A 27,850-nucleotide genomic window follows, 5' to 3' on the forward strand; every position below is an offset into this window, starting at 1 on the left:
GTCTCCTAGATACTGAAGCCAAGTATCAGCTGCCATTCAGCTCCCTGTTTGTGAGTTTTTATCCCTTATCCAAACAAAGACCATCTACCTTTCTTATTAATGTATACTATGAATCACTGCTGATAAAATATAACCCTGTAATTGGTCTAAGGGTACAAATGTCCAGCTATAAGATGAGAAAGTTCTGGAGGTCTAGTGAACAGCACAGTAAGTATAATTTACAATGCTCTTTTGTATATACATAATTGAAAGTTGAAATAAGACACAGATCTTAAATACTGAAAGTTGTTACAAGACATAGATCTTAAATATAATTTACACACGAAATGATAATTACATGAAGGGACAGATGTGACTGTAGCCATGAAATTAAAAGATGCTTGCTCCTTGGGAGGAAAGCTATGACAAACTTAGTGTATTAAAAAGCAGAGACATCACTTTGCCAACAAAGGTCCAGATAGTCAAAGGTATGGTTTTTCCAGTAGTCATGTATGGATGTGAGAGTTGGACTATAAAGCTGAGTGTTGAAGAATTAATGCTTTCTAATTCTGGTGCTGAAAGACTCTTGAGAGTCCCTTGGACTGCAAGGAGATCCAACCACTCAGTCCTAAAGGTAATCAACCCTGAATATTCATTGAAAGGATTAATGATAAAGCTAAAGCTTCAGTACTCTGGCCAGCTGATGCAAAGAGCTGACTCACTGGAAAAGATCCTGATGCTGGGAAAGATTGAAGGCAAAAGGAGAAGTGGGTGGCAGAGGATGAGATGGTTAGATAGCATCACTGACTTAGTGGATGTAAATCTGAGCAAGCTCCGGAAGATAGCGAAGGACAAAGGAGCCTGTCATACTGCAGTCCATGGGGTTGCAAAGAGTGAGACACAACTTAGTAACTGAACAACAACATGGAAGTGTTGACTAACTTACAGTCGTAACCCATTTCACAACACATTCATGTATCAGAGCAGTGTTGTACACTTCAAACTCACATATGTTATGTATGAATAATATCTCAATAAAGCTGGAAAATGTACAAAAAAGATTTTCACAACTCAGATAATCACGATGGTGTGACCACTCACACTCACCTAGAGCCAGACCTCCTGGAATGTGAAGTCAAGTGGGCCTTAGGAAGCATCATTACGAACAAAGCTAGTGGAAGTGATGCAATTCCAGTTGAGCTATTTCAAATTCTAAAAGATGATGCTGTGAAAGTGCTGCACTCAATAAGTCAGCAAATTTGGAAAACTCAGCAGTGGCCACAGGACTGGAGAAGGTCAGTTTTCATTCCAATCCCAAAGAAAGGCAATGCCAAAGAATGCTCAAACTACCGCACAATTGCACTCATCTCACACACTAGTAAAGTAATGCTCAAAATTCTCCAAGCCAGACTTCAGCAATACGTGAACCGTGAACAATACATGAACTGTGAACTTCCAGATGTTCAAGCTGGTTTTAGAAAAGGCAGAGGAACCAGAGATCAAATTGCCAACATCCTCTGGATCATCGAAAAAGCAAGAGAGTTCCAGAAAAACTTCTATTTCTGCTTTATTGACTATGCCAAAGCCTTTGACTGTGTGAATCACAACAAACTGTGGAAAAGTCTTAAAGAGATGGGAATACCACACCACTTGACCTGCCTCTTGAGACCTGTATGCAGGTCAGGAAGCAACAGTTAGAACTGGACATGGAACAACGGAATGGTTCCAATGTGGAAAAGGAGTCTGTCAAGGCTGTATATTGTCACTCTGCTTATTTAACTTATATGCAGAGTACATCATGAGATATGCTGGGCTGGATGAAGCACAAGCTGCAATTGAGATTGCTGGGAGAAATATCAATAACCTCACATATGGAGATGACACCACCCTTATGGCAGAAAGCGAAGAGGAACTAAAGACCCTCTTGATGAAAGTGAAAGGAGAGTGAAAAACCTGGCTTAAAACTCAATATTCAGAAAACAAAGATGATGGCATCCAGTCCCATCACTTCATGGCAAATAGATGGGGAAACAATGGAAACAATGAGAGACTTTATTTTCTTGGGCTCCCAAATCACTGCAGTGATGACTGCAGCCATGAAACTAAAAGATGCTTGCTCCTTGGAAGAAAAGCTATGACCAGTCTAGACAGCATATTCAAAAGCAGAGACATTACTTTGCAACAAAGGTCCGTCCAGTCAAAGCTATGGTTTTTCCAGTGGTCATGTTTGGATGTGAGAGTTGGACTATAAAGAAAGCTGAGCACTGAAGAAGTGATGCTTTTGAACTGTGGTGTTGGAGAAGACTCTTGAGAGTCCCTTGGACTGCAAGGAGATCCAACCAGTCCATCCTAAAGGAGATCAGTCCTGGGTGTTCATTGGAAGGACTGATGCTGAAGCTTCGATACTTCGGCCACCTGATGCAAAGAGCCAATTCATTTCAAAAGACCCTGATGCTGGGAGGGATTGAAGGCAGGAGGAGAAGGGGATGACAAAGGATGAGATGGCTGGATGGCATCACCGACTCAATGGACGTGGGTTTGGTTTGATTCCGTCAGCTGGTGATGGATAGGGAGGCTTCTCGTGCTGCGGTTCATCGGGTTGCAAAGAGGTGGACACGACTGAGCAACTGAACTGAACTGAAAAGTTGGAAAATAAATAAAATTTAAATGCAACCATGCAAGGAGAAAAAAACTTGACGGTGACACCTGTTGAATAAAACCCTGTAACTGTTACAGATTCATGCTGTATAAACACATCAAAATGGGAAAAAAATCGAGGGAAAAATTCATGTTTCCACTCCTACAAACAGCAGACATTCCTTTTATTTCATTTACAGTTATTTTCACCTACTAATAAAAAATAGTACAGTAATAACTTCTTACCCCCATATTGGGGTTGGCACAAATGAGGGAGAGCTGTCTCATTCACTGATTGGATAGGAAAGCAAACTACTGTGTTTACTCACTGATTCTATGTTTAAACCAACTATAACCCCCCTGACATTTATGTGCACAAAGAAAAACAACCCCTACCTATGTTTAGTTTCTATGTAACAGACTGTATTAACAATGGAAAAAAGCAAAATAAATATGGAAATAACAGAGAAAAGCTCAAGTGAAAATGAGGACTGAGTACAATGCTGCCAAGCACCTTCCAGCTTTACAATTCTATGTACTTAAATGGATCTCCTCCTTTCCTCCAAGTAAAATAATTCATATAGCTGAATGGCCTGTTCATAGATGGAAAGGGTTAAAATGGTATTTGCAGGCTTCCCTGGGGGCTCAGTTGTAAAGAATTCACCTGCCAATGCAGGAGACAGGGGTTCAATCTCTGATCCGGGAATATCCAAAATGCCTAGGATCAATTAGGCCCGTGGGCCACAATTATTGAGCCTGCACTCTAGAGTTTGGGAGCTGCAGTTACTGAAGCCTGCGGGCCCTAGAGTCTGTGCTCCACAGCAAGAGAAACCACTGCAATGAAAAGCCTGTGCACTCTCTATCAGGGCTCAGTGGTCAAGAATTTGCAAGCCATTGTGGGGGACTCAAGAGATGAGGTTCGACTCCTGGGTGGGAAAGATCCTCCAGAGAAGGAAATGGCAACTCACTCAGGTATTCCTGCCTGAAAAATTCCATGGACAGAGGAACCTGGTGGGCTACAGTCATGGGGGTTGCAAAGAGTTGGACAGGATTAAACACGCACCCGCTCACTTAAAGCCTGTGAGACAATCAAGACACCCAGCACAGCCAAAAATAAATAAAATTATTTTTTAAAAATACATTTGCATTCCATTTCATTTTTACCATTACTTTCAATAGCTAATAAAATATCAAAATACAAGATGACTTCTAAAAGTGGCTATTCCCTTTAAACCAGGCAAAAACAAACTCACTTTTAGCAGTCTTCCAAAAGACAGACCAAATGAGCCAACTACTAGAAGTTTAGAGGTAAACCCTCATGCTCTTTCCCCCATCTGAGCCATGCCACTTCATTAACTTGCCCAAATATCTTCAAGTTTACAGGTGACATTTTACGTATCATCCTTAGTTCAGTTCAGTCACTCAGTCGTGTCCGACTCTTTGAACCCCATGGACTGCAGCATGCCAGGCCTCCTCGTCCATCCCCAACTCCCAGAGCTTACTCAAACTCATGTCCATTGAGTCGGTGATGCCATCCAACCATCTCATCCTCTGTCGTCCCCTTCTCCTCCCGCCTTCAATCTTTCCCAGCATCAGTGTCTATTCAAATGAAAAATCTTTATCATCCTTACCATGGACATTATCTAAAACTGGAGTAGCATCACAGTTGCTTCATAACTGCAATTCCTAAATACACAAATACAAAGGTGCAACTGGGTTTTATGTGAAAATACAACCCTGTTTCTGTAAAATGAGATGCTCTCTTTACTAAAAGTTCACCAAATTTCTAATGCACACAATGATCCAAATAACTTTCTTCAAAAGTATAGGACTAAAACAAAAACTGTTACCTCAACTATAAGTTATGGAAACAAGGCACCATTGGATCAGTAAAGATTAGTGGAGTATCCAGATCAGAGTTTCACACCATTAAAAGCATAACATGAATTAACTGTACAGTAATTAGCAGGAATTGGTTTATGCTCTACCTGTTATTCTTTAATAGTGCTGCCCCATAGAACTTTTTGATATAGATGCTCCACATTCGTGCTGTGCAATACCACAGTCAAGAGCCGCACAGAGTATGGGACACTTGAAATGTGGTTAGCAGGAATGAAGAACTGGATTTATTTTACTTAAAATTAAAGTTAATCTAAATTTAAGTTGCCACATGTGGCGACTGGCTATCATATTGGACAATGCGGTTCAACGATTTGAAATACAATGTATAAACTTGGTTAAATGCTAGAGTTTTTCAAAGTATCAAGTCCTGATGACCTTAATACCAACTAACGATTTGAAATACAATGTATAAACTTGATTAAACGCTAGAGTTTTTCAAAGTATCAAGTCCTGATGACCTTAACACCAACTAAAACCTTCCTGATATCAAATGATACATACACAAGTTCAACCATCGGCCTCCACAGAAAAGTCACGAATGACATGACACTACTTAAAGATTCAAATTTTAAGGTACGATATTTGCTAAGAGACAATACTGAAAAACACATCTTAAGTTTTTCCCCACCGTTTTTCAAAAGGGGATTTCACTTCTGAAACAGTTTCCCAATGCATCCAACTACCTTCCCTTTAAATCTGCTCAATACCTTCTGTTCAGAAAAACAAATGGCAAAAAAAAAAAACAAATTCTCAGCACGAATAAGCCTACTAAGATTCGGTGTATTTCACACATTCATTTCCCTTTTCCTTCAGAGGAGATTTCAAATGTTTGCACTGCCTAGAGTCTTACTACCCATCATTCAACGTTTTAAGGTAGACAAATCATTCTGATATCGTGGCGATTTCGTCCCTAGACACAAAAGTATCTCCTCCATCAAAGAGTGTCACGACTCTTAACCGCACTTCAGGTGTTCGTGAACCCGCTCTTCCTGAGTCAAGAAAAGTAACCAAAATGGTGCACAAAACGTCAGAAGAAAACGAGTCTGAGAACTTGCACGGTGAATAACTTAGTCCTTGAGCGGAAAAAAAAAAAAAAAAGAAAAAAAATCAACCTTCTTTGACCCGGAGAGGCGGCCTCCAACTTACCCGGCGACGCCAACAGGCGAACAAGGTCGTGACCCGCGGTCCCGGCCGCGGGCGGCGCCCGGCCCGGGCGGCGGGAAGCCACCTGTTAGGCCCAGGCCTCACTCACCTGGAGAAGCGAAGGCGCGGACCCGGACGCGGGCGCCCGGCGCGAGCGCGGACCCGCCCCTTGGCGGCGGCAGCGGCCGGAGGCGGCGGCACGTGGGCTCCCCCGGGCCGGGCGGCTCTGACAGGCGGGCCCCCGCGACCCCCGGGGCGCCCCGCCGGCCCCGCGCCGCCCAGCCCAGAGGGCGCCCCGCGGCCCGCCCCGCCGGCGCCCCCGCCCCGCAGCCTTTCCCTCACACGCCCGGAGCCCGCCGCCCCTCGCCTACCTGGTCGCGGAGTTTGAGGAACGCCATGGCGGTCGCCGCCGCCCGGCCGGCGCTGCCGCCTCAGGAGCCTCTCCAGCGCCCAGAGCCGGCAGGTCGGCGGCCGTGCGCTGAGGAGTCCACGGGCAGGGGGGCGGCGCCGCCTCCCCGCCTCCAGCCGCCGCCGCCGCCGCCGCCGCCGCCGAAAGGTGAGGAACCGGAGGGTCCCGCCTCCTCCGCGAGGACTCCCCGCCCTGTTGCTTCCTTTCTTCCTCTCCCCCGTCCGCCGCCTCCTCAGCCGCCGCCGCCTCACGCCCCCTTTTCCCAACACAGCCGAGCGGCCCCCGCGGCCCCGCCGCTCCAGTCCGCGGCCGCCGCGGCATCCAAACTCCACTCCACAATATTACCACCACCGCCCGCCGCGATTGGCGGCCGCGCGGGGGAGAGGCCAGAGTAAGCCGGGCGCCCATTGGCCACGCCGCCGCGCTCGCCCGGGGCCCCGCCTCCCGGACGGGGCGGGGCCGGGCAGGAAGCGGCGAGGGTGGGCGCGGAGCCGCGAGCGCCGGGCGGGGGGCGGGTGTGAGAGAGAGCCGCGAGGAGCCGGGGGAGGGGCGGCCAGGTGCCCGGGGCGCGTGCCCGGGGCGCGGGGGGCGGAGCCCGGCCTGGGGTGCGGGTCCCGACTCCCTCAGTGACTGCCCCGGGGCTCGCGCGTGAGGGGAGCCGGGCAGACGCCCGCCCCCTCACAAAGCCTGAGGAGGCTGCGGGGACCGGGTGGGGGGCTGGAAAGGGCGTGAGGGGTGGAGGGGCCCTCGGGTGCTGCCACCTTCCCGGGAGCGGCGAGGGCATGGGGGCCAAGCCGACTCTCAGGTCTGGACTTCCTTCAGGGTGCACAAAACCCGAGGGAGCGGGCCGAGACGTGGTCCCCGGGAGGCGGCTGTCCCCCCTCGGGGGGCCGCGCAGGAGGGCAGAGGCCGGAGGGAAGGGGCCGAGCCAACTGGCCGAGTCTGACACGTCGAAGGAGAAGGAGCTCTCTTCTCTCCGACCCTCGGCCCTCCGCACCTGAGGAGGTTAGAAAAGGGGGGCGTCCGGGGATGGCTGCCCTCCTCCGGGGGGCGCAGCACCCGTGGGCGGGGGAGGGGAAGACGACGCCGGCCTTCCGGGCGGAACGGCAGTATCTCTGCAGCCAAACGGGCTGTGGACGCCCGAGTCTTTCTCTCTACCCCATAGTTCCAATCCGAAGCAAAGCGATGATGGTTCTCTCCCCGCAAAGCCTCCTGCCTGGCTTGCATTTTTTTTTTTTTTTCCGCCCTCTTTCTTCTTTCTCATCTGAGGGGTTTTGCCTCCCACTCGAGAGAAATCAATTAAAAAAAAAAAGATGTGCTGGATGCATCCTTGGATGGAGGAGGAGAGGAATGACTCCCTCACCCTGCTACACACGCCCCCACGCCACCCCACAGCTCTGAAACGGCTTTTCTTTCTTCGGCAGCCGCGCTCTGTTGCCATTCCAGGCTTGTGTGGGAGAAGACTGCTGTGCGCCTGTGTCTGTCCGCCCGGGCGACTCCAGCCCTCGGTTAATGAAAGGTACAGATGGTTAGAACACAAATGTGTGACGTCAGGCTTGGTTTTAGAAAGTTCTCTGTTCCCTGCATCAATTGTGTCTCCTGGGACAGACTTATTTAGAGGATCGATTTTGGTCTAATGGCAAGCAGGAGAAAAGGGAACCTATGCCAAGAATGTCAGTGTCTTGTAGTCCTATGCTTATTACAAAAAGCTTCTTTTAGCCCCATAATAAAAGGAAAGTATCAGAGTGCAAAACGAAAAGCACCGCTGATTGATAGCCTGATCCTTCCACTATTCTTTGACATACCAAAGCTTCGATTCTATACAAACAGTTTCTTATATAATGACATTTCGCATCATATTTCCTACTTAAAATGGAGGGGTTTGCGCCACTGCGAGGTTAACACTCGTGATGAAACCAAACAGCTCTTGCTTTGCATCCTCAGTACCTCTCGCCCCTTCATCAACTCCTGCACATTAAATAGGGATACTGTTTGCCACCCAGTCTCTCCTTTCAGTTCAGAGAAGGTGAAGGAGTTAACATTGTGGAAACACTTGAGTTCTCCAAAACAGAGATGCTGTGGTAATATTACCGGAGTATTTTTGATCACAAGTTGCCTTTATAAACAGTTACCCATGTGTTGTGTTCACTACAGAGTTCTTAGTCCAAGAATGTAAGAATTTATTCTTATTCATACACAAGCCTTTTAAGCCCTCTGTATGTCTCAGTTCAGTTCAGTTCAGTCACTCAGTCGTGTCTGACTCTTTGCGACCCCATGAATCGCAGCACGCCAGGCCTCCCTGTCCATCACCAACTCCCGGAGTTCACTCAAACTCATGTCCATCTAGTCGGTGATGCCATGACATTAATACATCACCCTATCCCGGCAACCCACTCCCAATGATCTCTCTTCTAAGTTTAAGTTCTAGAATTGAAAAGCACAACAGGAACTTGATTAGGAACAAGGCAAAGATTCACTTTTGGGAAAACAAATGCCTTTGAGAATGTGAACAAAAATCATGGGCCAAAGATGCATTTTAACAGATTTTAGGCTTGAGCTAGTGAAACTTTTCAGGGCTCTTCTGAAGTTTTCTAATTAATTATAGTTAATGAAAGTATTTCATAAGTTACCATCCCCAACAACCTTGCAAATAGAATGCTCCAAACTCTCCTGATAGATAATGGTTAATATCCAAGTCAGATCAAACCCTCCTCCACCCTAACCACAATTTAATTTGTGTCTTAATTTCACCATTTGTAAAAACTAAGCATAACATTATCTGGCCTACACCTCTCATACAACCAAATAAGATAATGATATGAAAGGCTGTAGGAACTCTGCAGAACCGTTCAAATTTAATGTTATTATTGTAGCAACTACATTTCCATTATCAGGACAGAGGATAACAGTCATTCTGAAAAATAGGAATAAGAAATCTATGTAATTTAGCAATAGGATTAAATAAGGGTTATATTCAAATTCTGACAGTAATTTTTATATCTTTATTATAAGGTTATTCCAGCTTATATATATATAAAATATTTGAATATTAAATCTATAGTATTGAAAAGTCTTCCGTAATCAAAGCTGATGAGGCCAAGAGCTAGAATGGTATCAGTAACCTCTCTCCAACTCTTGTCACCCCATCCTTTTCTGTCACTTTCATCCTTCTTTACTGCACCCAGGCTCTGAAATCACATCTTAAGTACTCTGCAGTCATAAAGGAAACCTCAAATTTTAAAAGTATCAAGAAATAACTAATAAGTTAGGCAAGACTCCTGTGCCCATGCTTCAACCAGTTACTACAACAAGCAGGATCTGAGAATTGATGATAGCTTCGGTACAGTTGTTGTTCAGTTGCTGAGTTGTGACCAACTCTTTGCAACCCCATGGACTGCAGCACACCAGGCTTCCCTGTCCTTCACTGTCTCCCAGAGTTTGCTCAAATTCATGTTCATTGAGTCAGTAATGCCACCCAACCATCTCATCCTCTGTCATCCCCTTCTCCTCTTGCCTTCAATCTTTCCCAGCGTAAGGATCTTTTCCAGTGAATTGGTTCTTCCTGTCAGGTGGCCAAAGTATTGGAGCTTCAGCTTCAGCATCAATCCTTCCAATGAATATTCAGGACTGATTTCCTTTAGGATTAACTGGTTGGATCTCCTTGCAGTCCAAGGGACTCTCAAGAGTTTTTTCCAACACCACAGTTCAAAGCATCATTTCTTTGGTGCTCAGCCTTGTTTATGGTCCAACTTTCACATCCATACATGACTACTAGAAAAACCATAGCTTTGACTGTATGGACCTTTGTTGGCAAAGTAACTTCTGTGTTCTTGAATATGCTGTCTAGATTTGTCATAGCTTTTCTTCCAAGAAGCAAGTGTCTCCTAATTTCATGGCTGCAGTCATGGTTTGGAGCCCAAGAAAATCAACTCTGTCACTGTTTCCAGTGTTTCCCCATCTATTTGCCATGAAGTGATGGGACCAGATGCCATGATTTTAGGTTTTTGAATGTTGAGTTTTAAGCCAGCTTTTTCACTCTCCTCTTTCACTTTCATTTAGAGGCTCTTTAGTTCCTCTTCGCTTTCTGTGGTATCATCTGCATATATGAGGTTATTGATATTTCTCCAGGAAATCTTGATTCCAGTTTGTGTTTCATCCAGCCTGGCATTTCGCATGATGTACCCTGCATATAAGTTAAATAAGCAATGTAACAATGTACAGCCTTGATGGACCCCTTTCCCAATGTGGAACCAGTCCATTGTTCATGTCCAAGTCTAACTGTTGCTTCTTGACCTGCATACAGATTTTGCAGGAGGCATGTAAGATAGTCTGGTATTCCCATCTCTTTAAGGATTTCCCACAGTTTGTTGTGATCCACACAGTGAAAGGCTTTGGCGTAGTCAATAAAGTAGAGGTAGTTGTCTTTCTGGAACTCTCTTGCTTTATCGATGATCCAGTGGATGTTGGCAATTTGATCTCTGGTTCCTCTGCTTTTTCTAAATCCAGCTTGAACATCTGGAAGCTCACAGTTCACGTACTGTTGAAGCCTGGCTTGGAGAATTTTGAGCATTACTTTGCTAGCATGTGAGATGAGTGCAATTGTGCCGTAGTTTGAGCATTCTTTGGCATTGCCTTTCTTTGGGATTGGAATGAAAACTGACCTTTTCCAGTCCTGTGGCCACTGCTGAGTTTTCCAAATGTGCTGGCATATTGAGTGCAGCACTTTCACAACATCATCTTTTAGGATTTGAAATAGCTCAACTGGAATTCCATCACCTCTACTAGCTTTGTTCATAGTGATGCTTCCTAAGGCCCCCTTGACTTCACATTCCAGGATGTCTGGCTCTAGGTGAGTGATCACACCATCATGGTTATCTGGCTCATTAAGATCTTGTTTGTATAGTTCTTTTGTGTATTCTTGCCACCTTTTCTTAGTATCTTCTGCTTCTGTTAGGTCCATACCATTTCTGTCCTTTATTGTGCCCATCTTTGCATGAAATATTTCCTTGTACCTCTAATTTTCTTGAAGAGATCTCTAGTCTTTCCTATTCTATTGTTTTCCTCTATACTTTCCTCTATTCCTCTTTCTTATACTGAGGAAGTCTTTCTTATCTCTCCTTGCTATTCTTTGGAACTCTGCATTCAGATGGGTATATCTTAACCTTTTCTCCTTTGCCTTTAGCTTCTTTTCTTTTCTCAGCTATTTGTGAGGCCTCCTCGGACAGCCATTTTGCCTTTTTGCATTTCTTTTTCTTGGTGATGCTCTTGATCACTGCCTCTTTTACAATGCTACAAACCTCTGCCCATAGTTCTTCAGGTACTCTATCAGATCTAATCCCTTGAATCTATTTGTCTCTTCCACTGAATAATCATAAGGGATTTGATAGGTCATACCTGAAAGGCCTTGTGGTTTTCCCTACTTTCTTAAATTTAAGTCTGAATTTGGCAATAAGGAGTTCATGATCTGTGCCATAGTCAGCTCCTAGTCTTGTTTTTGTTGATTGTATAGAGCTTCTCCATCTTTGGCTGCAAAGAATATAATCAATCTGACTTCGGTATTGACCATCCGGTGATGTCCATGTGTAGAGTTGTCTCTTTTGTTCTTTGAAGAGGGTGTTTGCTATGACCAGTGCGTTCTTTTGGCAAAACTCTTGTTAGCCTGTGCTCTGCTTCATTTTGTACTCCAAGGCCAAACTTGCCTGTTACTCCAGGTATCTCTTGACTTCCTACTTTTGCATTCCAGTCCCCTATGATAAAAAGGATATCTTTTTTGAGTGTTAGTTCTAGAAGGTCTTGTAGGTCTTCATAGAACTGTTGAACTTCAGCTTCTTCAGCATTACTGGTCGGGGCGTAGACTTGGATTGCTGTAATATGGAATGGTTTGCCCCTTAGAAACAAACAGATCATTCTGTCATTTTTTAGATTGCACCCAAGTACTGCATTTCAGACTCTTTTGTTGACTGTGAGGGCTACTCCATTTCTTCTAATGGTTTCTTTCCCACAGTAGTAGATATAATGGTCATCTGAATTAAATTCACCCATTCCTGTCCATTTTTGTTCACTGATTCCTAATATGTCAGTGTTCACACTTGGTCACCTATTTGGCCACTTCCAATTTGCCTTGATTCATGGACCTAACATTCTGGGTTCATATGCAGTATTGTTCTGTACAGCATTGGACTTTACTTCCATTACCAGTCACCTCCACAACTGGGTGTTGTTTCTGCTTTGGCTTAGCCTCTTCATTCCTTCTGGAGCTTTCTCCGCTCTTCTGCAGTAGCACATTGGGCACCTACCAGCCTAAGGATTTTATCTTTCCATGTCATATCTTTTTGAGTTTTCATATTGTTTATGGGATTCTCAAGGCAAGAATACTGAAGTGGTTTGCCATTCCCTTCTCCAGTGGACCACATCCAGAATTCATGTCTAAAATGATGGAAGGAAAGATATCATGTAGATGTGATCACCTGGGTAATGACTGTGAGCTAAGCAACCACACCCAAGTTTACTTGTTGTGCTACAGTGTGGTGGGTATTTACCAGCACTTTACATGGGTTATGTCCTTTAAATTTTTCAGTAACCTTTTAGGGTTAGGAAACTGGGGTCCAAAGATAGGTGTGCCCTTAGTAGGACCTGAATATACAAGGACCTGGAAAGCCAAAAGCTTCCTAGTTTATGATGTAGGAGATAGACAACTACTGATAACTTTTGAGCAGATAATTCTTATATTATAAAATGATTTTTATGATGAACCTGAAATATATGGAAAATGCATAAAAGAAACTGCCAAAGTAGCAAAGGTATGTTCAGGGACCTAGAGCATAGAATTGGAAGACCTCATATACATATGAAAGAGTTTCTGGAGATGAGGAAATAAAAGTATGAAGGAGAAGCAGTCTCCATAGCAATAATATGTGAGAATTTGTCAGACTTGATGAGAAATGAGTTATCAGATCAAAGGGAGATGCTTAGGCTCAAGTGGCATAATTTTTTTTAAATTGAGACCCATACATAATAGTGAAATTAGAGAATACCAAAGACTTGGTCTTTCTTACCAAGTAAGAAATGTTCAAAGATACCACTGAGAAAAGTGAATTTATTTAAAGGGAATTACAGCCATCCTATTAGTAAATTTATTGGCAACAATTGGCTACAGAAGACATTCAAAACATCTTCAGTGTATTGAGAGTCCATAACTGAGAAGCTAGAACTCTATTCCTAGCTAAACCATTTTTCTCAAGAGGAAGAACAGAATAAACACATTTTTAAAATTTAGGACTTACAGATGGTCATTGAAAAAAATACAAAAGAATACACTCCAACATGAAAAAAGCTGAACCCAAAAGGAATAAGTAAGTGAGTGGGAGAAGGAAGAATAAACAAACAAATCAGTGAATATCTTGGTTAATCTAAATCAGCAGTATTTTTAAAAAAGACTAGTATTTGGGAATGTTAAAACCCTGTGAAATTAAGTTATTAGCCCTTCAAAATGAGATGAAGAAAGTCGCACTGTGTGACTCTCTGACTCTTTGTGATCCCATGTACTATAACCAGCCTAGCTCCTTTGTCCATGGAATTCTCCAAGCAAGAATACTAGAGTGGGTTGCCATTCCCTTCTCCAGGAGATCTTCCTAACCCAGGGATCGAACCTGGGTCTCCTGTGTTGCAAGCAGATTCTTTCCCAACTGAACCACTAGGGAAGCCAAAATGTGATAGATGATGGCAGAAAGGACTTCTGAGTTAAACATGACTTTTTTTTAATTCAGAAGGAGTGAGGTAGTTTTAAATTTTAGACTTTGACAAGCTACTACATTAGTAAAATTTTTTTGTTTCACTCACTGGGAGAGCTGAAAAAAAACAAGCTTGGGCTGAGCTTCTAGAAAAAGTGCTCTAAACCATGTGATAGAGCTGGTGTGATAAAGACAGTGCTGCTGTTCCCAACAAGCACCAAATGCTAGGAGCTCAACCTCTCTTTATCTGCTCCTGCCATCAGCATCAATGCCAGTTATGTGTCAGAAACTTAGTCTTGCAGTCACGGCCACCTCCACAAACTGGATTTTGGCCTCTTCCTACACAAGGACAGTGGGAGCCACATGCAGACCTTATATCCTTACATCCTCACATTTTCACTTGTGCTTCTGGTTAGCAGGGCCAGTGGTATAGGCCTGCATCCTAGCTGCAAGGGAGGCAGGGAATTTGAGTTCTCAATTTTATACTAGGGAATAGGTATCTATAACCAGGGAATCATCCCAAATATAAAAGGTTTTTTAAAAGGTTATGGCAGCCTTGAATATGACAGGATCCACTAGTGATATACTTACTAAACCTAGAAGGAGATTCACCAAAATAAGAGAAATAGAATGTATACCTTCTAAACCTATAGACAGAGAAAAATAAAATGACCTAGAGAAAAGTCCACGTTAGCAGACAAAAAAGAAAAAAAAAGCAAACTAAAGTTATGATAAATAGGAAACTCCAATTAGATTGTAGAAAGAAGTCCAAGTATATTCAGTTCAGTTCAGTCGCTCAGTCGTGTCTGACTCTTTGCAACCCCATGAATTGCAGCATGCCAGTCCTCCCTGTCCATCACCAACTCCCGGAGTTCACCCAAACTCATGTCCATTGAGTTGGTGATATTATTAATCACAAAAAATATATATGGTTTAGGCCTGTCTTTTAAAAAGTAACAACATCAAAAAGAAGAAGTCGCTCAGTTGTGTCCAACTCTTTGCGAGCCCATGGACTATAACTCACCAGGCTTCTCGGTCCATGGTATTTTCCAGACAGAAATACTGAAGAGGATTGCCATTCCCTTCTCCAGAGGATCTTCCCGATCCAGGGATCAAACCCAGGTCATAAAGAAACCCAACTATATGCTGTTTGCAAGATAATGGTTAGAACATAGAAGAAGTTTGAGGAAAGGCAATTAAAGAAAACTATATATCAAGAAAATACTAACCAAAAAATTGTTCCTCTAATAACATTAATACCAGATATAATTTAAGCAAGAAGGATTAATTGAGATAAAGAGATGATTTGTAGGAATCATAAAAGGAACTATCCCCCATGATATATTCATAAACTTGTGTGCACTTAACCACATAAAGCAAAAGTTAATGGGACTCTATAGAGAAATTGGCAGATGTACCATTTAAAAACTAATAGACAAGCAGACAAAACATTAAACTATCATTAAATCAATAAGCTTCATACCATGTGAGATACCATAATCTACAGGAAAAAAATAGTTCATGCTACTTCTCCAAGACACTAAATACAGCCATTTTACATGTAGACTTTACCAACGTACAGGAAAAAATGCCTTTTGTTTGTTATGTTTCACAAAGAAACTGAGAACCAAGTATAACCAAGACTGGTGATGACCAAATGCTGCTCAGTCATCTTGTCTTCCAAACCAACCCTGGACCTGTCCAGTTCTTTGACAAGAGCAATTATTTCAACAACAGGGCCCTTGGAACCATTTCACTGAGTCAAAAGCTCTTCTGAGGGGGTCTCTGCTTAACTGCTTTAATTATCTGTCTGCTGGTAATTGCTCCACTGTGGTTGAAATACATGGAAAATGCATATAATAGACTGCCTGAGGTAAAAATATACAGTTGTATACAGAGTTTGATATAAATTCTTAAAAACCAAGCAAGCAAATATCTGAACCCCCCCAAAAAATTTGTTTTAACTCTCAAAGAAAATATTTGTTGCTTAGTCACTTAGTCATATCTGACTTTTTGTGACCCCATGAACTGTAGCTCACCAGGCTCTCTGTCCATTGGATTTCCCAAGCAAGAATACTAGAGTGTGTTGCCATTTCTTCTCCAGGGGATCTTCCTGACCCAGGGATCAAGCCTGCATCTCCTGCATTGTCAGGGGGTTTCTTTACCACTGAGCCACCAGGGAAGACCATACAAGAAAATACACTGCAACATTAAATAAAGTTTTGAGTGAAAGAAATATGAATCCTTTCTTCTGTTTTTCTGTATTGTGCATATTTTATTTGGTGAGAATTGTTTGAGTAGTTTACAGATGTATTGGCGCTTCATGATTTCATTACTTCATTGGAATAAAAAAGGCATGAGATGTAGAAAATGGCAAAAGAAAGTGTGACTGTATCAATAAGCACATTAAATGTGATTGGACTGAACACGCTACTGAAAAGGCAGATTTTATCAGGCTGAATAAAATAGTAAGATCTGACTCTGTGTCACAGGTCAGCAAGAGACACACTGAAATTCAAAGATATAAGTAGATATAAAGTAAAGGATGGAAAAGATACAATGTGTAAAAAAGAGACACAAGAGAATGTAAGTGGGTACAACCACTACAAAAAGCAGTAAGGAGGTTCCTTAGAACACTGAAGATAGAATTATGGTATGATCAGCAATCCCACTCCTGGGTGTATATCCAGACAAAAAAGTAATTCAAAAAGATACATGCACCCCTATGTTCATAGAAGCACTATTCACAATAGCCAAGACATGGAAGCAATCTAAATGTCCATCGACAGATGAATGGATAAAGAAGATGTGGTACATATACACAATGGAGTACTACTCAGCTATAAAAAAGAATAAGTAATACCATCTGCAGTAACATGGATAGACCTAGAGATTATCATACCAAGTGAAATAAGTCAGAAAGAGACAAATACCATGTGATATCACTTATATGTGGAAACTAATATATAACACACATGAACCTATTTACAAAACAAAAACAGACTCATAGACATGGAAAACAGACTTATGGTTGCTAGGAGGAGGGTTTTGGAGGATGGTTGGAGTGGGAGGTTGAGTTTAGCTATGTAAGCTATTATTTATAGAATGGATAAACAATATGGTCTAACTGAAGACATTTTGATAAAAGATTGAAATATCTAGAGAATGTAACAATTATATATACATCTAAGAACCAACTCCCAAAATGTATGAAACAAAACCCAGCAGAAATGAAAGAAGAAATAGACAATCAATAACAGAAATTTCAGCAACTTACTTTAAATAATTGATAGTACACCTTTAGAAGACAACACTATCAATCAACTTGCATTAACTAGTATTTATAGAACACTCCACTCAATAATTGCAACATACACATTTTTTTTTCAAGTGCATGTGGAACACTTTCTAGGATAGACCATATACTGGAGTCCAAAATAAGTTCCAATAAAGTAAAGAATATTGAATTTATACAAAGTACAGCCTTTGATCACAATGAAATTAGAGATCCATAACAAATAAATCTGGAAAAATACCACAAATTTGGAAGCAACACCCTGCTAGATAACCAATGAATTAAAGAAGAAATTGTAAGGGAAATTGAATAAGTTGGACTGAATGAAAACAAAAACACAACATATCAAAAGTTATGGGATGGATCTATAACAGTCCTTAGAGTGAAGTATATAGCTTTAGTTTCTTATATCAGAAAAGAAAAAAGGTATAAAATCAAAAATCTAAGCTTCCCCCTAAAAAAACTAGAAAACAATGAACAAAAGAAACCCAAAGCAAGAAGGAGTGAAATGATAAGTGTTATAAAAGAAAAATAATAGACAAAAAATTTTAATTTGGTTCTTAGAAAAGATCAACAAAATTGGCAAATACTTAACTAGACTGACTAAAGAAACAAGAGAAAAGGCACTAATTATCAACATCAGAAATAAACAAAGGGTATTGCTACCAACCCTACAGAAATTAAAAGTATTCTAAGGGAATATCTGGAGAAGAAAATGGCAACTCATTCTTGTATTCTTGCCTGGGAAATCCCATGGACAGAGGAGTCTGGAGAGCTATAGTCCATGGGGGTCACAGAAGAGTCAGACATGACTGAGCAATTAAACAAGGGAATATTATTGACAACTCGATGCCAACAAATTAAAAAACTTGGATTAAGTGAACAAATTTCTAGAAGTACACAAAACCAACTCAAGAAGAAATAGAATATTTGATTAAACCTACAAGTAAAGAATTTTAATTGCTTTTGAATGTGGTGCTGGAGAAGACTTTTGAAGTCCCTTGGATGGCAAGGAGATCAAACCAGTCAATCCTAAAGGAAATCAGACCTGACTATTCTTTGGAAGGGCTGATGCTGAAGCTCCAATACTTTGCCCACCTGATGGGAAGAGCCGACTCACTGGAAAAGACCCTGTGCTAGGAAAGATTGAGGCAGGAAGAGAAGCGGGCAACAGAGGATGAGATGCTTGGATGGCATCACCAACTCAGGGGATTTGGGTTTAAGCGAGTTTTAAGAGATAGTGAAGGATAAAGAGGACTGGCATGCTGCAGTCCTTGGGGTCACAGAATCAGACAAGACTAAGCAACTGAACAAAAATAATATATTGAATTAGTGATTTAAAATCTCACAAACAGAATCTCCCCCAGATGGCTTTACAGATGAATTCTATCAAATGTTTAAAGAAGGAATAGTACTAGCCTTTAATAAACTCTTTCAGAAGACAAAAAAGAGAACACTTTCCAATTTATGAGGCCAGTGTTACCCCCAATACCATAGCCAAAGACCTCACAAGAAGAAAAAAAAAAAAAAGCTACAGAACAGTTCTTCATGGACAAATATTTAAAAATTCTTAGCAAAATATCAAGTTCAACATTAAAATATATATGTATGTAGAGGTGGCTTGTCAAGGTTTCCTGGTTAGGGAAAAACTTGACAAGCCACCTCTACATACCCACACACAGCGAGGAAACGCCACAATAAAGAGAACTCCACAAACTGCCAGAATACAGAAAGGACTCCCAAACTCAGCAATTTAAACAAGATGAAGAGACAGAGGAATACCCAGCAGATAAAGGAACAGGATAAATGCCCACCAAACCAAACAAAAGAGGAAGAGATAGGGAATCTACCTGATAAAGAATTCCAAATAATGATAGTGAAATTGATCCAAAATCTTGAAATTAAAATGGAATCACAGATAAATAGCCTGGAGACAAGGATTGAGAAGATGCAAGAAAGGTTTAACAAGGACCTAGAAGAAATAAAAAAGAGTCAATATATAATGAATAATGCAATAAATGAAATTAAAAACACTCTGGAGCCAACAAATAGTAGAATAACAGAGGCAGAAGATAGGATTAGTGAATTAGAAGATAGAATGGTAGAAATAAATGAATCAGAGAGGATAAAAGAAAAATGAATTAAAAGAAATGAGGACAATCTCAGAGACCTCCAGGATAATATTAAACGCTACAACATTCGAATCATAGGGGTTCCAGAAGAAGAAGACAAAAAGAAAGACCATGAGAAAATACTTGAGGAGATAATAGTTGAAAATTTCCCTAAAATGGGGAAGGAAATAATCACCCAAGTCCAAGAAACCCAGAGAGTCCCAAACAGGATAAACCCAAGGAGAAACACCCCAAGACACATATTAATCAAATTAACAAAGATCAAACACAAAGAACAAATATTAAAAGCAGCAAGGGAAAAACAACAAATAACACACAAGGGAATTCCCATAAGGATAACAGCTGATCTTTCAATAGAAACTCTTCAAGCCAGGAGGGAATGGCAAGACATACTTAAAATGATGAAAGAAAATAACCTACAGCCCAGATTATTGTACCCAGCAAGGATCTCATTCAAGTATGAAGGAGAAATCAAAAGCTTTTTAGACAAGCAAAAGCTGAGAGAATTCTGCACCACCAAACCAGCTCTCCAACAAATACTAAAGGATATTCTCTAGACAGGAAACACAAAAATGGTGTATAAACTCGAACCCAAAACAATAAAGTAAATGGCAACGGGATCATACTTATTAGTAATTACCTTAAACGTAAATGGGTTGAATGCCCCAACCAAAAGACAAAGACTGGCTGAATGGATACAAAAACAAGACCCCTACATATGTTGTCTACAAGAGACCCACCTCAAAACAGGGGACACATACAGACTGAAAGTGAAGGGCTGGAAAAAGATTTTCCATGCAAATTGGGACCAAAAGAAAGCAGGAGTCACAATACTCATATCAGATAAATTAGACTTTAAAACAAAGGCTGTGAAAAGAGACAAAGAAGGTCACTACATAATGATCAAAGGATCAATCCAAGAAGAAGATATAACAATTATAAATATATATCCACCCAACATGGGAGCACCGCAGTATGTAAGACAAATCCTAACAAGTATGAAAGGAGAAATTAACAATAACACAATAATAGTGGGAGACTTTAATACCCCACTCACACTTATGGATAGATCAACTAAACAGAAAATTAACAAGGAAAAAACAAACAAACAAACAAACATGTATCTATAAAGCTCACTAAAGCAAAGCACAGTAAAATGAGGTATGGCAATAAAAGGCGTTAAATTTATCAAATAAAAAAAAAATAATAAAGTGCTGAAAAATTAAAAAAATAAAATAAAAAATGGAAAGCCTAAAATTGAAAAAAAAAATACTTAAGACTTCAATGTATGAGTTTAATAGCAGATTAGACATTGCAAAACATAGAATTAGTGAACTCCAGAAGATAGGTTCAGTAAGAGGAAAAAAAAAAAAACCCACCCAGATTGAAGCACCTCATTGAAGATATGAGGGTGGAGGAGAACAAAAAATACAGAAAAGAACAAAATTCATATATGAGACATGAAGAACAAAATTTAACACACATGTAATTGGAATGTCAGAAAAAGAGAAACAATGGGATCGAGCAATATTTGAAGCAGTTTTGTCTCAGAATTTCCCCAAATCTGACAAAAGCCATCAAATTGCATATTTTTAAACCGGGAAGAGGATAAATATAAAGCAAATGACATTTAGCATGCATGTTCAGTCACTCAGTCATGTCTAATTCTTTGCGAACCCTATGGACTGTAGTCTCCCAGGCTCCTCTGTCCATGGGATTCTCCCAGCAAGAAAACTACTGGAGTGGGTTGCCATTTCCTTCTCCAGGGAATCTTCCCAACCCAGGGATAGAACTCATATCTCCCATGTCTCCTGTATTAGCATGCAGATTCATTACCCCTGAGCCACCTGGGAATCCCTAAATGATACTTTAGGCACATAATAAACTGTTGAAAACCAGAGACAGAGAAAAAAAAAAATCTAGAGAAAACAGAAAATACAGCATAAAAAAAATAATAATAAAATAAATAAAATATGTATGTATGTATAATACATAAAAAGTATATATAATATATAATTTTATATATAGTTTCCCTGATGGCTCAGTGGGTAAAGAATCCACCTGAAATTCAGGAGACACAGGAGATGCAGGTTCGATCCCTGAGGCAGGAAGATCGCCTGGAGGAGGAAATGGCAACCCACTCCAGTATTCTTGCCTAGAAAATCCCATGGACAGGGAAGCCTGGTGGGCTACAGTCCAAAGGGTCCCAAACAGTCAGACATGACTGAGCAACTAAGCACGGTGTATATATATATGTTGTTCATTCACCCAGTTGTGTCCAACTCTTAGCAACCCTGTGGACCATGAACCGCCCAAGACGGACAGGTCATGGTGGAGAGTTCTGACAAAATGTGGCCCACTGGAGAAGGGAATGGCAAACCACTTCAGTATTCTTGTGTTGAGAACCCCACAAACAATATGAAAAGGCAAAAAGATACGACACTGAAAGATAAACTCCTTAGGCCAGTAGATGCCCAATATGCTACCACAGAAGAGCGGAGAAAGCTCCAGAAGGAATGAAGAGGCTAAGCCAAAGCAGAAACATTGCCCAGTTGTGGATGTGACTGGTGATGGAAGTAAAGTCTGATCCTGTAAAGAACAATACTGCATATGAACCCAGAATGTTAGGTCCATGAATCAAGGCAAATTGAATGTGGTCAAACAGGAGATGGCAAGAGTGAACATTGATGTTTTAGGAATCAGTGAACAAAAATGGACAGGAATGGGTGAATTTAATTCAGATGACCATTATATCTACTAGCGTGGGCAAGAATTCCTTAGAAGAAACAGAGTAGCCCTCATAGTCAACAAAAGAGTCCGAAATGTAGTACTTGGGTGCAATCTCAAAAATGACAGAATGATCTGTTTGTTTCCAAGGCAAACCATTCAATATTACAGCAATCCAAGTCTACACCCCAACCAGTAGTGCTGAAGAAGCTGAAGTTGAACAGTTCTATGAAGACCTACAAGACCTTCTAGAACTAACACTCAAAAAAGATATCCTTTTCATCGTAGGGGACTGGAATGCAAAAGTAGGAAGTTAAGAAATACCAGGAGCAACAGGCAAATTTGGCCTTGGAGTACAAAATGAAACAGGGCACAAGCCAACAGAGTTTTGCCAAGAGAACACACTGGTCATAGCAAACACCCTCTTCCAACAACACAAGAGATGACTCTACACATGGACATCACCGGATGGTCAATACCAAAATCAGATTGATTATATTCTTTGCAGCCAAAGATGGAGAAGCTCTATACAGTCAGCAAAAACAAAACCAAGAGATGACTGTGGCTCAGATCATGAACTTCTTATTGCCAAATTCAGACTTAAGTTTAACAAAGTAGGGAAAACCACAAGGCCTTTCAGGTATGACCTAATCAAATCCCTTATAATTATTCAGTGGAAGAGACAAACAGATTCAAGGGATTAGATCTGACAGACAGAGTGCCTGACGAACTACGGACAGCAGTTCACGATATTATACAAGAGGCAGTGATCAAGACCATTCCCAAGAAAAATAAATGCAAAAAAGCAAAGTGGTTGTCTGAGGAGGCCTTACAAATAGCTGAGAAAAAAGAGAAGCAAAAGGCAAAGGAGGAAAGGAAAGATATACCTACTTGAATGCAGAGTTCCAAAGAATATCTTCAAAGAGAGATAAGAAAGCCTTCCTCAGTGATCAGTGCAAAGAAATAGAGAAAAACAATATAATGGGAAAGACTAGAGATCTCTTCAAGAAAATTAGAGATACAAGGAAATATTTCATGCAAAGATGGACACAATAAAGGATAGAAACACTATGCACGTAACAGAAGCAGGTATTTCCCAGCATCAGGGACTTTTCCAATGAGTCATCTGTTTGCATCAGATGACCAAAATACTGAGCTTCTGCTTCAGCATCAGTCCTTCCAGTGAATATTCAGGGTTGATCTCCCTTAAGATTGACTGGTTTGATCTCCTTGCTGTCCAAGGGACTTTTAGGAATCTTCTCCAGCACTACAGTTCGAAGGCATCAATTCTTTGGCGTTCTACCTTCTTTACTGTCCAGCTCTCACAACCATACATGACCACTGGGAAGACCATTGCCTTGACTATACAGACCTTTGTCAGCAGAGTAATGTCTCTGCTTTTCAACACACTGTCTAGGTTTGTCATTGCTTTCCTGCCAAGAAGCAATCATCTTCTGGTGTCATGGCTGCAGTCACCGTTCGCAGTGATTTTGGAGCCCAAGGAGAGTAAATCTGTCACTGCTTCCACCTTTTCCCCTTCTATTTGCCATGTAGTAATGGGGCTGGATGCCATGATCTTCGTTTTTTAATATTTAGTCTTAAGCTGGCTCTTTCACTCTCCTCCTCAACCCTCATCAATAGCCTCTTCAGATCCTTTTTGCTTTTTGCCATTAGAGTGGTATCATCTACATATCTGAGGTTATTGATGTTTCTCCTACCTATCTTGATTCCAGCTTGTAACTCATCCTGTCTGGCATTCCTCATGATGTGCTCAGCATTTAGATTAAACAAATAGGGTGACAGCAGACAGCCCTGCCATACCCCTTTCTTGATCTCGAACCGATCAGTTGTTCCATACAGGGTTCTAACTGTTGCTTCTAGACCCATATACAGGTTTCTCAGGAGATAGGTAAGATGGTCTGGTATTCCCATCTCTCTAAGAGCTTTCCACAGTTTGTCATGATCTCACTCAAAGGCTTTAGCGTAGTCAATGAAACAGAAGTAGATGTCTTTCTGAGATTCCCTTAACTTTCTCTATCATCTAGCGAATGCTGGCAATTTGCTGTCTAGTTCTTCTTACTTTTCTGAACCCAACTTGGACAAGTTCTTGATTTGCATAATGCTGAAGCCTAGCATGCAAGATTTTAAGCATGACCTTACTAGCATGGGAGATGAGTGCAACTGTCTGATGGTTAGCACATTCTTTGGTACTACCCTTCTTGGGAATTGGGATGAGGATTGACCTTTTCCAGTCCTGTGGCCACTGCTGGGTCTTCCAGATTTGCTGACATAATGAATGCAAAACCTTGATGGCATCATCCTTTAGGGATTTGAATAGTCCTGCTGGAATTTCATCGCATCCACTAGCTTTATTAACAACAGTGCTTTCTAAGGCCCACGTGACTTCGCACTCCAGAATATTTGGCTCTGGGTGACTAACCACACCATTGGAGTAATCCAGTTCATTACAATCTTTTTTATCCAGTTCTTCCTTGTATTCTTTCCATCTCTTCTTGATCTCTTCAGCATATACTAGATCTCTACCGTATTTATCCTTTATTGTGCCCATCTTTGGGTAGAATGCTCCCTTGACGTTTCCGATTTTCCTGAAGAGATCTCCGGTCTTTCCCCCTTTGTTGTTTTCTTCTAATATTAAACACTGTTCATTGAAGAAGGCCTTCTTGTTTCTTCTAGCTGTTCTTTGAAACTCTGCGTTTAATTGGATTCCCTCTCTCCCTTGCTTTTCGCTTCTCTTTGTTCTTCCACTATTCGTAAAACCTCCTCAGATAACCACTTTGCCTTCTTGCTTTTCTTTTTCTTTGGTATGGTTTTGTTCACCACCTCCTGTACAGTATTACAGGCATCTGTCCATAGTTCTTCAGGCACACTGTTATCTAGATCTAGTCCCTTGAATCTATTCATTACCTCTACTGTGAATTCATACAGGATTTGATTGAAGTCATACCTGGCTAGTTTAAGCCTGCATTTTGCTATAAGAAGCTGATGATCTGGGCCACAGTTAACTCCAGGTCTTGTTTTTGCTGAGTGTATACAAATTCTCCATCTTCAGCTACAAAGAATGTAATCGATTTGACTTTGGTATTGACCATTTGGTGATGTCCATGTGTAAAATTGTCTCTTGTGTTGTTGAAAAATAGTATTTGCTATGACTAGTGCATTCTCTTGGCAGAATTCAGTTATCCTTTGCCCTGCTTCATTTTGTTATCCAAGGCCAGACTTGCCTGTTACTCCAGAGATATCTTGATTTCCTACTTTTGCATTCCAATCCCAGATGATGAGTAGAACATCTCTTTTTGGTGTTAGTTCTAGGAGGTCTTCTAGGTCTTCCTAGAATTGATCGAGTTCAGTTTCTTCGGCATCGGTGGCAGTGTCCTAGGCTTGGATTACTGTAATGTTGAATGGCTTGCCTTGGAAATGAACCAAGATCATTCTGTACTTTTTGAGGTTGTACCCAAGTCCTGTATTTCAGACTGTTGGTCACGAGGGCTACTCTGTTTCTTCTAAGGGATTTTTGCCTGCGGTAGTAGATGTAATGGTCCTCTTTATTAAATTCACCCGTCCCCGTCCATTTTCGTGTGCTGATTCCTATTCTGTCAGTGTTTATTCTTACATGAACTCTCCTCTGCTCTTCCCGAGTAGCATACTGGACACCTTCAGACCTCGTCTTTCAGTGTCTTGTCTTTTTGACCTCTCATACAGTTCACTGTGTTCTCATGCGAGTACACTGGGGTGGTTTGCCATTCCCTCCTCCAGTGGATCACGTTTTGTCAGAACTCTCTGCTATGACCCATCCGTCTTGGGTGGCCCTGCAGAGCATGGCTCATAGCTTCATTCATAAGCCCCTTCACCACAACAAGGCAGTGGTCCATGAAGGGGATATATACACTGTGGCCAAGTTGGGTTTATTTCAGGAATCAAGATTAGTTTAACATCTGGAAATATCAAATTACCAAACAATTTAACATCTGAAAATATCAAATTATTTTGATAATATCAAAAAGAGTTCAACATTAACATTGAAATATACTTTACACACACACACACACCATGAGTCTGTTGGACTTATTTCAGGAATGCAGTTAGTTTAACATCTGAAAATCAATTAATGTAATATACTATATTAATAGAATACAGGACAAAAATTGCATGCACATGCACTGCAAGTAAGGCATATGAACTCAGTGAACCTGAATCTTTTATTTGGGACAATAAACATGCCTGTGAGCTTTCTTGATGGGTCAGCAGTAAAGAATCTGCCTGCAATGCAGGAGACCCAGGTTCTATCCCTGGATCAAGATCCCCTGGAGGAGGCCATGGCAACTCACTCCAGTATTTCTTCCTGGAGGATCCCATGGACAGAGGACCCTGACAGGCTACAGTCCATAAGGTCTGAAAGAGTAGGTCATGACTGAAGTGACTGAGCATGCATGCACAAACATGCCTGTCCTTTGCTCCAGAGAGGGACGTTACCTTCATTACAGTGCTCAGTAAGCTTCCCTGATGTTGGTTCCAAAGGAAGATACTGTTCCTATCCCCAAAGCTGTCCACTCTACAAAACATCCTTAATAAGATGGCCTGAAACAAAAGCAATGTGAGACACATGGAGAATCGGCTAAACAGAAAATGTATCCATAATTAAGAGCACAGATACGTCATCCATCTCACAGTGTGGAGGTTGGGAGAGTAGAGAAGATGAGATAAGTGGACAAGATGCTATTACCTCTCTTTTTAGTTTTTTGTTTTCTTCGCAGTGTCTCAATAGATGAGAGTTTCAAATAAGAGGGAGCACTGGGCATAGGGCATCTGGAAGACTGAGAGGGTAGACAAAGGAAGCAGAGGTACTAGGCCCTGCCCAGGGCCCTCCTGCAGTTGATGATCACAAGTTTAAATAAAGTCACAGTTATGACAGTTTTAACCAGGTTTGTCCCACTTCTTGGGTGCAAGGACAAAGTAGGCAGAGGACTGGCTTTAACCAGGATTGTAGTTTTTCTGGGCAAGCTTGACAGACAAAAAGTAGATGCACCCAGACAGGAGAAGACAGTGGTGGCCCAGGGAGTGGAGGCTGGATGAAGAAGAGAGTGGGGAGAGGAAGGACAGTGAAAAATGAATGGGGCTAAAGGACCAGAGCTGCTGATGTGGGTGGACGGTGGTCGGAGTGCAGGTATTGCAGTATGTGAACTAGGAGACAGGAGGTGGCGGTCAAGTAGTGAAGTGCTTAAAGTCGACATTTAGAGCTATGCAAACATGGGATGGGTAGCTGAGGGTGGAGGAAAAGACCACTGGAGGAGAGGTGTTCAGGAAACTGAGTGGCCAGAGTGTCGGATGGGTCATTTATGAGCTTGTTGGAGTCACCAAACAAAGCTGGAATCAGGTGGAGAGAAAGACAGGCAGGTGCTAAACTGTTCAGGGAATGATGGGGGAGGGGTAACCGGGAAGTTACTAAGGATTACGACAGGGAGGGTGGCAGCTGCTCTGGACTGGTGGCAGACTACTCATTCATTTAATAAGTATTTCTTTATATACGACTAACATTGTGGGAGAGACTAATTATTATCACTGTTCTCAAGAACTGTATGAACTAACACAAAGATAATGCATATACCTGTAAGAAGCTAAACAACAGGGCAAGCATTGCAATATGTAGAGTCAGAAAGAACAGTGACTCGAGGTTCTGGAGATTGGAGCTCTAGTTCCAGCCCTGCCAATAATGAGCTGTGAAAGCGAAAGTGTTTGTCACTCAGTCATGTTCGACTTTGTGACCTCATGAACTGTAGCCCGGCAGGCTCCTCTGTCCGTACAATTCTCCAGACAAGAATACTGGAGTGGGTAGCCATTCCCTTCTCCAGGGGATCTTCCTGATCCAAAGATTGAACCC

The 27,850-nt window shown here is 41.7% G+C and overlaps 1 protein-coding gene and 1 long non-coding RNA gene across 6 annotated transcripts in view; one reads left to right on the plus strand and one right to left on the minus strand.

The window, feature by feature from the left end:
- ANKRD28 (ankyrin repeat domain 28) overlaps window positions 1–6,409 on the minus strand; it is a 216,346-nt gene extending 209,937 nt beyond the window's left edge. For both annotated transcript variants that reach the window (XM_061425045.1, XM_061425064.1), the window contains exon 1: window positions 6,033–6,409. In XM_061425045.1, coding sequence (XP_061281029.1) covers window positions 6,033–6,059 — 27 coding nt within the window. In that variant the 5' untranslated portion in view covers window positions 6,060–6,409. The remainder of the gene's footprint in view (window positions 1–6,032) is intronic.
- A 99-nt stretch (window positions 6,410–6,508) lies between these two features.
- The window catches only part of LOC133252485 (uncharacterized), a 37,889-nt gene continuing 16,547 nt past the window's right edge, over window positions 6,509–27,850 (plus strand). Inside the window, exons 1-4 of one of the 4 annotated variants that reach the window (XR_009737951.1) lie at window positions 6,509–6,549; window positions 6,893–7,075; window positions 7,495–7,589; window positions 15,905–16,036. This is a non-coding gene — a long non-coding RNA (uncharacterized LOC133252485). The other 3 variants (XR_009737952.1, XR_009737948.1, XR_009737950.1) reach the window with 3 other exon arrangements.

The sequence above is a fragment of the Bos javanicus genome, chromosome 1, assembly GCF_032452875.1.
Source record: "Bos javanicus breed banteng chromosome 1, ARS-OSU_banteng_1.0, whole genome shotgun sequence".
NCBI classification, from domain to species: Eukaryota; Metazoa; Chordata; class Mammalia; order Artiodactyla; family Bovidae; genus Bos; species Bos javanicus.